At 36.4% G+C, this 16,675-nt stretch overlaps 1 protein-coding gene across 4 annotated transcripts in view; it reads right to left on the bottom strand.

Moving 5' to 3' along the window:
- Nucleotides 1-16,675, bottom strand: part of Adam23 (ADAM metallopeptidase domain 23) — a 164,044-nt gene that overhangs the window by 36,474 nt on the left and 110,895 nt on the right. For all 4 annotated transcript variants that reach the window (XM_074071556.1, XM_074071558.1, XM_074071559.1 and 1 more), the window contains exons 13-18: nucleotides 16,018-16,108; nucleotides 13,470-13,518; nucleotides 12,301-12,400; nucleotides 8,607-8,678; nucleotides 7,927-8,016; nucleotides 6,585-6,665 (exon numbers count right to left, since the gene is read on the bottom strand). In XM_074071556.1, coding sequence (XP_073927657.1) covers nucleotides 6,585-6,665; nucleotides 7,927-8,016; nucleotides 8,607-8,678; nucleotides 12,301-12,400; nucleotides 13,470-13,518; nucleotides 16,018-16,108 — 483 coding nt within the window. The remainder of the gene's footprint in view (nucleotides 1-6,584; nucleotides 6,666-7,926; nucleotides 8,017-8,606; nucleotides 8,679-12,300; nucleotides 12,401-13,469; nucleotides 13,519-16,017; nucleotides 16,109-16,675) is intronic.

The raw sequence follows: 16,675 nt of genomic DNA, 5'->3' as shown, positions 1-16,675 counted from the left end.
CTGTGGCTTCTTTCATGTGTCTGAATTCACTCAGAACTCAATCATTATCTCATTAATCAACTATCATTAATTATTCACTTTAAAATTGATGCAAACACAGTAAACAGAAATGCAGAAAAAAGTTGTCCTAGACTAAGCAAATCAGAAACTACACTTAATTTGTCATATTTCACTTTTGTAATATTTCAAGAAGGAAAAAACTTATAGCGTTCCATACTAACAGTAGAAAAGTTCTTATTAAAAACTGTCCAGCCATATGTGAGATTTCTAATCAATCTATTTAGACTAATAAAAGCCAGGTGCTAGCCGAGCATGCACCTATAATCTCAGTACTTGGGAGACTGAGGCAGAAGGATCAAGAGTTTAAGGTCAGTCAAGGCTACATAGCAAACAAAATTTTTTCTTAAAGCCAGTTGCTTATCACCGAGATGTGGTCTCAGGGTTTGAACTCAAGGCTTGGTACTTCTAAGGCAGGTGCTCTACCACTTGATGAAGACCTCCACCCTTTTTGTTCTGGTTATTTTGGAGATAAGGTCTCGCTTTTTGCCCAGGTCAGCCTGGTCCTCCATCCTCCTATGTTAAGGTTCCCATTGTAGCTGCGATGACGAGCACATCCTACCAACACCCAGCTTTTTTTCCATGGAGATGGAGTCTCACAGACTATTTTGCCTGGGCTGGCCTGGAATTGCAATCCTCTGCATCTCAGACTTCCATGGAGCTTGGGATGACAGGTTCTGCCACTGCAGCCGGCTATCAGAGGAGGTGGGGGTCTCACAAACTCCCCGAACAGACTGTCCTAGGACTGCGATCCTCCAGATCTCAGCCTCCCAAGTAGCTAGGCTTAGAGGCATGAGCCACTGGTGCCTAGCTTTCACTAAAATGTTTGACAGGGGAATTATGGGGCTTCTTGCATTCTGTAAGAATACTTAAAACAGGAAAACCATCAATCTCTGTACTTTCCTCTGTGAGTAGAGCTCTGAATTCTGCCTCCAAATGTAATTCTACCCCCCAAGTTTTATGCTGTGCAGAAGGTTCACCTGAAGCAACCTCAGTAGTGTTATTTTAAATTGTGGTACACCCCTCATTTAGAAGAATAACTCATAGGGCTAACATATCCACATCTTTCAAATATCTTTATTATATCATCCAGTATTGTTTGCCAACAGTCACTCTCAGTCACACAAGTACTATTTATTCTGCCATGAACTGTGAATTAAAAAGTTGCTTAGAAGCATCTGTAAGTGCTAATATCAAAATTAAACAACAATGTGAGAGAAAAGAAATAAAATGTTAATATTGCCAACAGATACTGATTATCAGAAATGCAGAAAATCTATTTTCTTAAAATTATTAGTATAAATTGAATTCAAAGTTCACTACCTCTTACAGACTACAAGAAAATTTCTGAGGTATTTTAACTTCCTCTACTACAATTACTTACTTTGGGTTCATTCTAATCATGTTTAAAAAATTATTTTAAAAAAATCTCTGCTAATAGGCCACTGAGAAATTAACTTAACACCAATGTTTTCACCCTAGATACATGAAGTAAAAAGGAAAAAACAATGTTTTTCTTAGACAATAGGATATTAAGTTGAACAATGTTGCCTGTAACCTGTTGCTACAACTTGAATGGGGATCTAAAGAGACCAATTTAACCTTCTCCTTTAATATGTGGCCTTCAACTTGGCCATTTTTCAGTTTAAAAAGTGACATTTTGACCTCCAACTGTACTCTATTTATTGGGAGCCCCTTGGAAAGCACAATCCCTTTACAATAGATAATCCTACTCACAGAAACTTACTCTAAGGTTACAACCCTAAATAAGAGATACTCTTATAAATGCACAAAGATGTTCATTTCCATACTCATAAAATAAAAAACTGCCCAAATCTAAATATCCTTCACCCTGGTATAAATCAACTGATAAATCCATGTGCTAGACTCTTATACAATCATGAAAAGAATGTATATAAAAAGTGCAACAGGAAAATGCTTTTAGGCAATGTCAGAAGGAAAATGAAAAAAATGACATCCAAAATTCTTACCATCACCTAAGTCCCTAATTACCCTAATTCCCAATGCCATTTTCAAAACTTTCCTTCCACTCTCCAGCTCTCCTTGATTTTATTCCATTTCTTGAAGAAAACTTCTGTATTTGTTATTTACTAATTAGCTCTTTCTTACTTATATCCTTATTTAATGCCATCTCCTCCAAGAAGACACCTCACCTAATGCCCCTAAACCCCATGCTTCTTTTCACAGCACCTTCTTTTATGCCATCTAATACCTTTGTTTTTTTTGTTTTTTTTGTTTTTTTTTTTGCCTTTCTGTCCTCAGCAGAATGTAAGTTCCATAAGAGCCAAGGACTTGTCAAACTTGTTCCCTTCCATATCTTGACATTTATGGCAGTGCTTCACACATAACAAAATCCATTGGAATAACAAAGATTTAAAATAACTTAAGAGGGAAATCTAGAAGGCAACATTAATTAGAGTGCTATAATCATTTCAATAGACAGAAAATCATTCCAGAGGCCAGGAAGCCAGGGCTATGTGTCTCCACATATAAAAGAAGTGGCAATAGACACCTCTTTCTACTCCAAGTCCCACGTTAGCCAGGGCAGTTCCACTTGCTCCTGGTTTTCTACAGAAGGCTCCCAATCCAAAATCTGTTAAAAGATTTAAAATCTTTAACTTTAAAATGTTTGAAAGCAATGTTAGTGTTCCATTAATGTCAATGTGCCGTTTAAGATGTGGGGACCCCTCGATACCTGACTTAAAACTATACTACAGAGCCACAGCAATAAAAACAGCATGGTACTGGCACAAAAACAGGCATGAAGATCAATGGAACAGAATAAAAGACCCAGCTATGAATCTACACAGCTAAGCCACTTGATTTTTGACAGAGGTACCTAAAACATACAAAGAAGAAAAGACAGCCTTATCAACAAATGTTGATGGGAAAGCTGGATATCTGCATGCAGAAAACTGAAACTAAATCCATGTCTTTCACCCTGTACAAGTATCAACTCAAAGTGGATCAAGGACCTTAATATAAGACCTGAAACTTTGAAGCTGGTGCAGGAGAGAGTAGGAAATACACTGGAACTTGTAAGCATAGGCAATAACTTGCTAAACAGAACCACAATGGCTCAGCAATTAAGAGAAAGGATTGACAAATAGGACTTCATGAAACTAAAAGGCTTCTGTACAACAAAAGAAACTGTCACTAAATTGAAGAGGTAGCCCACAGAATGGGAGAAAATCTTTGCCAGCTACACATCTGACAAAGGATATATAACCAGAATATGCAAGGAGCTCAAAAAACTAAACTCCCCAAAAAAATCAATGACCAAATGAAGAAATGGGCAAATGAACTGAACAGAGTTTTTTTCAAAGGAAGAAGTCTAAATGGCTAAAAAACACATGAAAAAGTGCTCATCATTCCTGGCCATAAGGGAAACGCAAATCAAAACCACATTAAAATTCCACCTCACTCCTGTCAGAATGGCTATCACCAAGAATACAAACAACAAATGCTGGCAAGGATACGGGGGAAAAGGAACCCACATACACGGCTGGTGGGAATGTAAACTAGTACTACCACTCTGGAAAATAGTATGGACAGTCTTCAAACTGAAAATAGAACTGCCATGTGATTCAGCAGTACCATTCCTGAGGATATAACTGAAGGAATGTCAGTTTACAATAAAGTCACCTGCACACCTATGTTGACTGCAACACTATTCACAATAGTTAAGCTATGGAAACAGCCAAGATGCCCCACAACTGACAAAAGGATTAAGCAAATGTGTTATTTATATATAATGGAATTTTACTTAGCAATAAAGAATGATATTTTGTCATTTTTAGGTAAATGAGCAGAACTGAAGAACATCTTTTTTATTATTTTTATAATTTTTATTAATTTTTTATTATTTAATGTAGGAGTACATTGTGACATTTATAAAAGTTCTTACCATATATCAAATTATCATACTTCAATTCACCCCCTCCATCATTCTCCTTCATCTTCTCCTCCCTCCCATTCCTAGAATACTTTCAACAGGTCTCATTTTTCCATTTATATACATGTGTACACAGTATTTGCACCATATTCACCCTCCACACCCTTTCCCCTCCTTCTACCCTACTCCAACTGGTACTAATCCCCCCAGACTAGACCTGTTCCTCCCTCCTGTTCTCCATTTTGTAAAAGAAAAAAAATGACATTTTTGTCTGTTTAAGATAGCTACACAGGTTGTTTCCTTACAACATTTCCATGTATATATGTATTATAACCCAATCTGATTCATATCTTCTATTTTTCTTCTTTCTACCTAGTCCCTTTCTTATAGTGATTTTAACAGGTTTAAAAATTCTATATTCATTCTTGCATAGAGAGTACTGAACCTGACTAACTTCACTTAAGATTACATTTGCCAGTTCCATTCATTTATCTACAAACAACCAAATTTCATTCTTTATGGCTGAATAAAATTCCATTCTATATAAATATGACATTTTCTTAATCATCATTCATCATTCATCAGGATGACATTTTAGCTGTTTCCATAGCTTAGCTATTATGAATAATGTCACAATAAACATAAGTATGCAGGTGACTTTATTGTAAACTGACTTACATTCCTTTGGATATATCCCTAGGAGTGGAATTGCTTAATCATATGGCAGTTTTATTTTTAGTTTTTTGAGGAGTCTCATACTGTTTTCCATAGCAGTTGTACTAATTTACATTCCCACCAGCAGTGTATGAGGATTCCTTTTTCCCCACATCCTTGCCAACATTTATCATTTGGATTCTTGATTGTAACCATTCTAACAGGAGTGAAGTGAAATCTCAGTGTGGTTTTGATTTGCATTTCCTTTATTGCCAGATATGTTGAGCATTTCTTCATGTGTTTTTGGCCACTTGGGACTTCTTCCTTTGAAAAAGCTCTATTCAGTTCACATTTGCCCATTTCTTCATTGGGTCATTGATTTTGGGGGGAATTTTGAGCTCCCATTATCTGGTTATATATTCCTTGTCAGAAATATAGCTGGCAAAGATTTTCTCCTATTCTGTAGGCAGCCTTTTCAATTTAGTGACCATTTCTTTTATTGTGTAGAAGCTTTTTAGTTTCATGAAGTCCTATTTGTCAATCCTTTCTCTCAGTTGCTGAGCCATTTGAGTTCTATTTAGGAAATCATGGCCTGTGCCGATTAATTCCAATTTATTCCCTACTTTCTCTTGCACTAGTGAAAAACATCATCTTAAGAGAAGTTAGCCAGGTTCAGAAAGCCAAAGGTCACATGCTTTCTCTCATATGTGGAATACAGACCCAATACAAATACAAGCAGTATTATACATACATAGAAATATATACAAAACATGCATCCAGAAGTGGGACTAGTAGAGGAGACTAAAGGTGAAGGAAAGAAATACAGTAAAATAATACTGAAGTACATAACATCTATATATGAACAAGACACAGGTAACATGCTGAAAACTGTTAAACAATACAGGATGGAGGGAAAAGGGCAAGGAAGTACAGTGGAAGGGGATGCATTGACTTAAGCACAATGCATGTACAGGTGTAAAGCCAAGGCAAAAATACCACTGAACAATGAACAAACACCTAAACAATGAAGGACAGAATGAAAAGCAGGTCACACTCAGGGGAGGACACTAATGGGAAGGGGAAGATAAAGAAGGTGAACATGGTTCATGTACTCTCTACATAAGAATGAATACAGAAGTTTTAAACCTGTTGAAATCACCAAAAGAGGGGGACTAAGGAAAAAAGGAGTAAAATGGAGGGGATGAACCAATTCAAGTTATAATACATATATATATACACATGGGAATGTCATAGTGGAACTTTCTGTATAGATATCTTAAACAAACAAAAACATCTTTTTTCAAAAATAGAAGATAGGACAGTAAAACAGGTCCTGTCTGGGGATTGTTACCAGTGAGAGGGGGAGGACATAAGGAAAGGGTACAGGAGGGTGAATATGGTGGAAATATTGTGTACTCATGTATGAAAATAGAAAAATGAGACCTGTTGAAACTATTCCAGGAACAGGGGAAGGGGGTAAAGGAGAATGATGGAGGGGGAAAATTTAACTAAGACATGCTGTAAGCACTTTTGTAAATGTCACAATGTACTTGCAATAAAAAATAATATAATAAAAAACGATGTGGTTCCTCAAAGAGGATAGTCAATAAGTTGGGTATAAATCACATAAAGAGCACTATTTATGGAGGGGAAATTTCATGGAGTTTTGGGTTTGGTGGTATTGGGGTTTGAACTCAGGGCTTTGCACTTGCAAGGCAGGTGCTCTACCACTTGAGCCACATCTCCAGTACACAGAGGGGAAATTTAGATGAAAAGAGGAGATGTGGGTCCAAAAATAATACATCAAACTTTCCTAAAGTAAAATCATGGTGAAGAGCTAGAGATAACTACAAAATAAAGCAAAGAAAATCAAAGCACACTCACACATGTGATCCATACTGAAAGCTTTAAAATAAGTATTTGTACAATGTATTGCCTAAAACTTAGTTTGCCATACCTGGCCAGAGTCTCCAGTACAATATTCAGTAATATCACACCCATTCACAGCATCTCGACATTCATAACCTCGTGGCTGAAACTGAAATTCAAAACCCAACATTAGGAGCTATTATTAATTAATATTTCAAAAATCATCATTCTCATACTCAACACCTATCCTTATGTTTTCTTATAATTATCACCAAACCCTTTTTGTAAATTAATAAAATAGGTACAGGATAGAGACAAGGCCTAGATGCTACCTTCTACACTAAAACGGACCAACACCAAGGCATTAAGTGTTCGAATTTCAAATCCCACTATCTCCTTGTTAGGAAAACAATGTATTGAAAATTATGTAAAGAAGAAGTATTGATGTAGCTTAACATAAAAATGAGCAATACTGTAATATAGACATTTAAGAACTCTCTGAAGGAGATATACATATCCAGCCTTCACTACTTTATCCATTAGCTTGGCTATTAACCTTGCCTTAAATAAATATACACAATAAAGTTACAATGAATACAACTTTATGAATTACTTTCAGCACTGTCAGAAATTGCCTTTGATATACAAAACATTTTGTATGTCTGGGGAGGGAAAGGGTGAAGATGAAGGAAGGCTCATTAGCCTCAAGCAACCTATAAAATGGTAGGGAACATGAAGCAAGTATACATTATACTAGAATCTTTTAGAATATTGTAATAGATAATATCCCGTGGTATTGAAAAATAATAAAATCATGTGATTTTTAGGGTAATCAGGAAAATCACAGGTCTTACATATGAGAAAAAGAATTTTAAAAATGACTTTTCAAAGTAACTGGAGGTCACTGTAGATGGAAGACTGTGACCACACATACACACAAACTGTGTACATACACATATGAACATACTCCATTATACCCTTATTTGTCTTTCCTGACTTCATAAAAGGTTCAAAAAGCCAATTAAACAATGTGAGCACTAGCTCTTAATTTACTGGTCTAAAGTAAATTAGGATAAGTTTAGAAGGAAACTTCAAGTAGGTCATATTATTTAAAAGATCACAGAAATTGTCCCTCTAATACACAACAATTTAATTTGACTCTCATCTGTGTTAGTAGGGCAACTTAATGTTTATTTTGGAAGCAGTAGAAGTATATTCTCCTAAGAAGGTACTGGAGGACAGGCAGTAGATAGTGAGTAACAGTAAAGGTGAATTGGTGACCTATTCAAGTGGGGTAGAATTTTTGATTGTTTACAATCACCAGGTTAATATGCATATTTATGACAAGCTATACAAAAGCTCAATGTAAATACTGAGCTATTTAGCTAATCTGTCAATTAAAAGAAAAAATGAAACTGTCAGGAACTCACAAGGCATGAGGTACTATTACAGCAGGGGCCATCACTACAGTGGGCTCCATTGGAGAGTGAGCACTTCTTGCAGCACAATCCGTAGCATTCCTAGAGAAAATACTTCATGTGAGTAAGCCAGGAACCTTCCTCACTGCCTATTCAGTGTTCTTTCCACATATGACTTATGCATAACCCAAATGAGACTTACTTACATAATAATAGGCAAATATTTTAGGAAAGAATTAATCACTTAAACAATGATGGACTCCTTCCTGCCCTATTTCTTAGCAGAGTCTGACCTCCCATGAAAGGGCTGATCTACCAAAGAGCAGGCTAATTGCTTAGCAGACAACCCCCAGCAAGCTCTCCTATGTTCTTGATACCCACTTTAGTTTTACAAAGACAAAAGTCACATAAAACCTAGAGAAAAGTTTCATGATTTTGTAAACTTGTCTGTGATAAGTATCAGCTATGAATTTCTAAGAGGTTGAAAATTTGGTAAGAAAAAATCCATTAGGGTTTTTCAGACAAGGCCATGAGGACATGACTAATTCTAACGTGTCTGAGCTGAGAGGAGCACTGATCAGAAATAAGAAAGAAAGGCACTGAGACCATGATGAATGATCGCTAATGCTATTCTTGTTAGCTCTGGGGAAGAACTATACTGAAGGAAGGCAGAGAAAGTCTCTTAAACCTACCACATGGAAACCACAATCACACTCCTCCCCAGCTTCCACAAATCCATTTCCACATTCTGTGGGTTCGAACAACTGAAAGACATTAGATTAGAGAGAAAAAAAATGAAAAAGTTTTAATTTAATCACAGAAAGTGAACACATCAACAAGGATACTGACATGGACCTACAATCAGATCTCATGTGAGCTTCCTCTGTGATCTGTTATTACAGCATCTTAAATATGCTATCTGCAAATATTGGGAAATACTGCTGACTTATCAGTAACACTTCTAAAAACATAATCAAAGGCAGATGATATCACTTGATGGTTTCATTGGTAGTAGGCTCCAGATGACCTCTAGTATTAAGAGTTACTTTTTATGGAGACCAGCTGTCAAGAGGAATAGATCACTTTTCATTTGTTAATGTAACTAAAATGCATTGCTAATAGGACACACAGATATCTAATTTGCTGGCTTGTCTCAAGGAAGCTGAGTAGATATAAAAATTATCAAAAAGATAAATATGTTTCAGTCACAGCCAAACGTGATACATACAATCAAGTAAATGAAATAAGCTTCAAAAACAATTGCTGGACATTTTAGCCCACCACTCTCATTGAAAAGAGATCTGCATTGGCTGAAGCATATTAAGTTACATGCAGACACATACATGAATAGACAGAAATCTGTCAGTCACTGCTCGAGTGACAGATGAGTAAAACTTCTAGAATAACCATCTGTTTGGTGCCATGAACTTGCTTCTAGATAAACACTATTACTGACCAATTGTTGAAGCAGTTTATTGCTTATAAGAAACATACCTATTTCCTACCACCTGGGGCAGGATTTCTTTGGTCATGATCATCACCCTTGGGTGAAGACTGGAGCAGCAGATCCCAATACAAATGCTCAGAGTCCTGACTAGATAGCACCCAGGAACTATACACTCCTGGAAGAAAGGATACCTTCTACTGAGTCCACCCAAGAATAGCCTCCTCATACTTCCAGGAAGGAAAGCAAAGAAGGTTTCCAGACCAGTTGAGCAGCACTCAACAGTTCTATCTCCGTGCTATTTTGATCAGGAGAAAATTTTAAAAAGGAAGGGCAAATGAAGAAGAATGAAATGTTATCATTCGCAGGTAAATGGATGGAACTGGAGAACATTATTCTGAGTGAGGTTAGCCTGGCCCAAAAGACCAAAAATCGTATGTTCTCCCTCATATGCGGACATTAGATCAAGGGCAAACCACAACAAGGGAATTGGACTTCGATCGCATGATAAAGTGAGAGCACACTTGGGAGGTATGAGGATAGGTAAGATACCCAAAAAACTAGATAGCATTTGTTGCCCTCAATGCAGAGAAACTAGTGCAGATACTTTAAAGCAACTGAGGCCAATAGGAGAAGGGAACCAGGAACTAGAGAAAAGGTTAGTTTAAGAAGAATTAACCTAGAAGGCAACACACATGCACAGGAAAGCAATGCAAGTCAACTCCCTGTATAGCTATCCTTATCTCAACTAGCAAAAACCCTTGCTCCTTCCTATTATTGCTTATACTCTCTCTACAACAAAATTAGAGATAAGGGCAAAATAGTTTCTGCCTGGTAGTGAGGGGGTGGGGAGGAGAGGGAGAGGGCGGGGTGGGGGGTAAGGGAGGGGGTGGAGGAAGGGGAAAGAAATGACCCAAACATTGTATGCACATACAAATAAAAGAAAAATAAATAAATTAAAAAAAAGAAAAAGGAAGGGCAAAATAACATGACCATCACTTCATGTCAGGCTGCCCATTCTTTCATTCTTAGTACTCTTTCTCCAACCTGACATGGGTTGCTATCTCAAACCAGAAGGGAAACATGGCAATTGGGAAGATTCCTAAAGCATAGAAAACATGCAAATAGATAATGTGAAAATAACACATAACACATGAATATACATACATTCATTGGCTAAAAGCACTTGGGAAAAAATGAGCTCTTGTTATATACAATTTTCTACTGGAATCCACAGGGTCTTCTTTTTTTTAACCACTGTAATTTGTAGTTTAAAAAGAGAAATGATTCTGTATTTACCAACTTTCAAAATTGAATATGCATAGATGGTTATTTTGTAGACAGCTTCCAAGCTATTGGAATAATTTTCTCCCTACTCACAGGTAATTTGAGAAACGCAATGTTGGATCCTTATGCATATACTAGAAACCCTAACCTTTGCACACAAGGGAGTGCTGTTTCTACAGGCAGGGTGCTTCTAACTAGCTGGCATGCTACAAGGCACGTAATATTAGCCGTATACATTGCAATTCAAAAATGCTAGCAGCTCACATTAGTGCTTTATTACTGATTCACCCATTTCTAACACTTCAAAGCTTTCAGTTTTCTGTGCACTGAGATCAATGCCATGCAAGGCAGACAGGCTACCTTTAATAATGTAAGGTCACTTTCAAAGTCCTGTTTCTTTTTCCACACCTTCACTGAGATTTTATACAGACGTCAGGCATCAAGCCACCATCCCCTGCCTCCAGCAGTATCACTCAATTATGGGTATGGAATAAATTACTCTATCGGTTCTTCACATTAGTCACTGATTTTTTTTTTAGAAAAGGTTAATGTGATTTCATTGCTCTCTCAATTTGTAAAGTATTTTGTATAGCAATGGATTATATTTTACAATAAAGTAGTATTTTAAAGGAAACATGAAATTTTCCATGTTAGAATTTCTATACCATTTCCTACTTAGCATCAATCCTGCCTTTTTGTCTGTTGAGCAAATTTACTTCTAAAGATGCTAATATAGTGCCAAATCCAAAAGCTTCATAACCAGTGAGTTTGAGAATTCTGGCTTTGCGGAATTTTAGAGAAGTAGGATGACTGACTACGCTCTATGTACAGGGGCCTGGGGCATAACCTACAGTCAAATCTTAATAGACCTGTAGTAAGACTTACAAATATTTACATTAGGAGAGATTTGAAAAATCCAATGTATGATGAATTTTACTGTCAAATGCTTTTATTTTTGTAAACTCATAAAAACCACTTCTAGAAATTTGCCATTTTTTAGGTGACTCTGTGCACAATGGATAGCACACTGGACTTCTAGAAACTTGCCATTTTTTAAATTCAGGATTTGTGGATAAGAGATTGTGACATTGCGTATACACATTTTGATAAAATGCCAACTGTTAAGATAGACTCCTCAGGTAAAGAGACGACACAATATAAATACTGAAAATATTTATAGCATCCATAAATATTTTGAACCTTTTCTGGGCTGACTGATATTAATAATACTTCCTGCTTGGGAGAACAGACACTAAAAAAAAAGAAAGAAAGAAAGAAACAAGATGACATTAGGTCTGCAGAAAGAATGCCAAGGAGAAATGGAATTTTTACCAGAGAAATTGGGTTAAACTAATATTTTATCTTAATCTTACCTCCTCCCCAATCCCTTAGCAGCAAGGTGAAAACCATAAGGTAAATTTTCAAAGATGTTTTAACTGAAGGATTTTTGTGTTTTGGAGGCCTTGAGGGTATAACCAGCACTGAACACTGATCTACAATTTGATCATTCATTAAAACTAGATTCAATCTTCAATATGATAATATTTTTTCTAACCAAATATTAATCTAACTGACATGAAACCTACTTTCTAAGACAAGTAGCTGATCTGCTATTTAACACTGGAGAAATAATGACACTTTTTTAAGTGACTAACCTTTGTTGGCCTGTTGAAAAGACAGGCTCCACCCCCTCTCTGTAAAAAGTCTCTGTATTCCAAAATGCTGCACTTTGAGAACTTTCGGGAATGGGATACCCTGAGGAAACAGAATTAATTAAATTATATAAGAAATTTACCAAAAGCAGTCATCAGAGAAGAAAATTAAAGTCCCTGAATTAGAACAAGATGTTTATTCTGGATCCAGATTAATCTATACAAATTTTGACAAGGCATTTTATGTTCAAATTGCTAACTAAGTTTGTGTGGTAGCATTTGTAAAAGCCAGAAATACAAAGAAAATCACAGAAGTAGGGACTTGATTACAACCTCCTCAGCAGACAAGTCCTCCTATAAAACTGTCTTGAAACAGGTTTGTTAAAAAGTTCACTAAAAAACCTTTCATCTAGGTTATTTTTCAAAGTATGATCACTTTTATTTGCTATGTCTCAATAAAGGCAAGCACCTTTTTGACTCTGGCCTGAAGAAAAGGAGTTCATGACCCTACTAGACTTTATTTTTAGAGGAGAGAGTCAGGCTATAAATTGGGAGGCCTTGGGACAGCAGTCCCTGAAAAAGGGCCATATTTCCAGGCCTCAGTCCTTTGAAGCAACAGCAGCTGCTCTAGTTCTCAAAGTATCAGCAAAACAAAAAAGAGAGAGAAGATAAGTAAGTGAATGTTCAAATGTCTACCACCAGAAGATTCTAATTTAGACACAGTAAGTCTGACTTAATTAAGGAAACTTTACTGATTCTATAAGCAGTACAGTTCAATTTTTAATACTTAATCATACATATTTTACAAGCTCCTTAAAATGTAAATTGATGACTCAATTTATTTTCTACTTCAGGTAGACAACCAGCTTTTATTCTAAGTGTACTAAAAAATTAATACCTCCTAAATGTAGAAGCATTTAGCAATGCATTCTTAAGAGATAAGTAGCAGAGAAATAGGCAATACATTTCACTTTCATCACCAACCTTAAATAAAAAATTAAAATATAAAGTGAACTAGCCCTGTCAGTTTTAAAATATCAGACAATTAATTGTTGAATCTGTACTGAGTGCTTAGCCTAAAAGACCAATACCTGAGAGACTGTGTCTCTAATTATATGCATCAATTTTAGCAAAAGCCATATACATCAAATGCATGTGTACTAAGAACCTACCCCGTTTCTTCCATGATGCAGCCACCCCAGGATTCTGTGCAGTCACATTCTAGTCCAATGAAACAATAAAAGCAACACAGGAAAGAGAAAACAAAAGTCACATCTTCAAGATACATTACAGTTCCTATAAAAATTCTTTATTACCAATTCCTTGTCAAACAGATACAGATTATGAAGTCTCATATAACAAAATTTATTTCCTTTAAATCAATATTTCCTTATCCTTTCCACAAGTATAGGAAAGTATACTTTCCAATATTAGGAAAGCTGTTTTCTTAAAAACAGCTGGAAGAAATAAAATTGTACCTCTTTTCATTTTTGTAACTTGGACAACTCAATTGAGTTCCAACATTTAGTGAGAAGTACCCTCGTCTAGAAGTTGGAAAGCTTGAGTTCTAGTATAACTACCATACAGGAGAGTCACATAGGCAAGAAGCCTGCATTTGTTGGTGTTCTTTAAAGGTATTTCCACCTCTAAAATGGAAATAATGTCTCTCTGCCTATCTCCCAGAGTAGTTCTGGGACTCACCCAAGATGGCATCCTTGGGTGCTCTCTGTAAATCCAACAAATTATTGAAGTTCTTTGAACAGAGCACACTGGAAGTCAGAAAAGAGAGTTCAATTTGCAGGAGTCAATACTGGCATCAGCCAGAGGCTTGAAGAACAATATGCTGAAAGGTCTCACAGAAGACAACAGCTTAAACTAGAAGAATATATACTCACTTAAATTAAATAGAGTCATAAACTTAACCTACACATCAAAGATTAACATATTTTATATTGTGATGGGCTCTTCTTTTCATTTTTTTCTATCATAGATAAAGATGTCTCTAAAGAAAGACTTCCACGTCTACCCAGAGACTCAGCGGGAGCATGAACCTCCCATACTTGATTTTGGATTTCTAGTTTCCAAAATGCGAGAGAATACATTTTAGTTGTTTTAAGCCACCCAGTTTGTGGTACTTTGTTGTTATAGCAGCATGAGGAAACTAAAGTGATCATAATAAAATAAATTATAAACATATTTAAGAAAAAAAAAAGAAAGACTTCCACATGGACTTCTCAAAATTCAAACTCAGAACCCAAAAAAAAAAAAAAACTCAAACTCAGAACTCATGAAATTGCTACCTAAAAAACAATTCACAATGGAGTAAAGAACTTTAGGAAGAAAGAAACCCTGATGGGCGATGGGCTTCTCATCCTAATATACCATCCAGACCAGTAACCAGTCTCTCAGCTGACCCCAGTGTGACTTCCAGGATTTTCAAAAAAGGTCATAAATCTAGTGACATTCCTTTCTGATTTTAAGGTGTCTATGCCAGGTGACAAAACTTTAAACACCCCCGTTAATGTGGAGTAGGTATTTCCTTGGGAAAGCAAATGCTCTGAGCACGGTATTAGTAAACACAAGTGTGTATGGACATGCAAATGCCTCCAGACACTGGTGATGGGTATGCACTTCATCACTTAATATGATCATGAAGCCCAGCGGAAGAGTATTTTTGAATATTTTATTTCATTTTTCACAGTATTATGCATTAATGACCAAAAAATATAAAATGTATGATAATACTAAGGCAGATTTTTCCTTTTCTTCTTTGTGGAGACAGGGATGAAAAGGAGATCTTTGCTCCTAGTGTTTCATATTTTCACACCAGGGAGGGGACTGCTACTTAATTTCCAGTAAGTGAAAATATGAATGAACACATTGGTCTATCTTTCCACAGGTTCACATTCTCAAATTTAGATCTTAAAAATTATATTTTGCCACTGTGTTGGTAAAAAGAGGAATATAATCCAGGTTGAACTTTATTCTTATCTTAAGAGAGATTAGAAATGTTCATGGGCCCCTAAAATTACAGCAGGCCATAAACACTATGCTCACTAGACAAGTCAGCCCTAGCTTTCCATCTTTCATTTGGTTAATGAAAAAGGTGACATTAACAGTCACTCATCATGCTTTTGAACTACATGGAATAAGTAGCCTGTTTGGATTTCCTCTTGTACCAGCCTGTGTACTTGTGAATTCTATCCTCTTTCATCCACTCTAATCTTAAAAGGCCAGGGGTGGGAGGGTGGGCTTTGCCTAGGTGAAGCTTCTCTAACTTTTCTAATGCAACATGCAGACAAATGGAATTAGAGCTTACATGTGAGCTCCTTTTTCACTCTACATCTATTTCTAATCCCAACTGTGCCACTGATAAATCTGTGAGGCAGCATCACCGAGCATCTTATGTCTATACTCAACTGCTTAGAACACAGAGGGAGAATGTTCACTACCCTGGACCCAGACATTCTGAAAAGTGAAAAAGAACTGACTTGTGCTCTGAGAAACCAGGCATGATTTTATAGATTTCTGAAAGGGAAATGTCTTCAACCTGAAAAGATTAATAATTGTCTCAAGTGGCTTGTTTTATAATTTTTGAGAGGAAGGAAATACACTATGATTAAAATATGATGACCTAAAAATGAAAAGTATTTATTGACTAGACATGCATTATAAAACAGAATGGCACATGAATGTGAGTAAGAATGTCAATGTACATACTTAGCTTTCTGCTAGAAGGTTCCCATTGGATTCCAAGGTTTTGAGCCAGGCTCTGCGATAATACTTGTGCCACTGCCATTGGAAGACCATACTGTTTTTCAGAGTTGAAAGTGTGTGGGAAACATTTGAGAGAGTGCACAAAGCTAGTTATTATTTCTTAATTGTTACCACATATCATCTCAGTTCCCTAAGTAGAGCCTCATGACAGCTAAAGATGGCATATGCTCCTTATTACTTCTGCCTTGTGAGTGGGCCCAAGAAGCAGAAAGCCCCCATTCCTATCTCCCAGAACATGAAGTTCCCACATGGAAACACAAAAATACAAGTCACAAAGACTGTGCTCCAATTCAAACCAAGAATAAATTAAACTTACTACAAATACATCAAGAGAGGTCCCCACTGAATTATGGCTATTAAGATTATCTGGCAAAACATATTCTGGTAGTGACCAGAGTTTACATAGTTGGTGAGGTTTTGGGGGTATTTTTGACATCAAAAATATAAAGACATCAAAATCCAAACAATGGGGCTGGTGGAGTGGCTCAAGCAATAAGAAGGCCTCCCTCGCAAGCATGAGGCCCTGAGTTCAAACTCCAGTGCTGCCAAAAAAAAATATCCAAACAATGATACAAAGAAAATAATTTGCTTCAATTAACGT

This window comes from Castor canadensis, chromosome 4 (genome assembly GCF_047511655.1).
Source record: "Castor canadensis chromosome 4, mCasCan1.hap1v2, whole genome shotgun sequence".
In the NCBI taxonomy this organism is placed as follows: Eukaryota; Metazoa; Chordata; class Mammalia; order Rodentia; family Castoridae; genus Castor; species Castor canadensis.
This window is presented reverse-complemented; position numbering and strand designations above follow the sequence as displayed.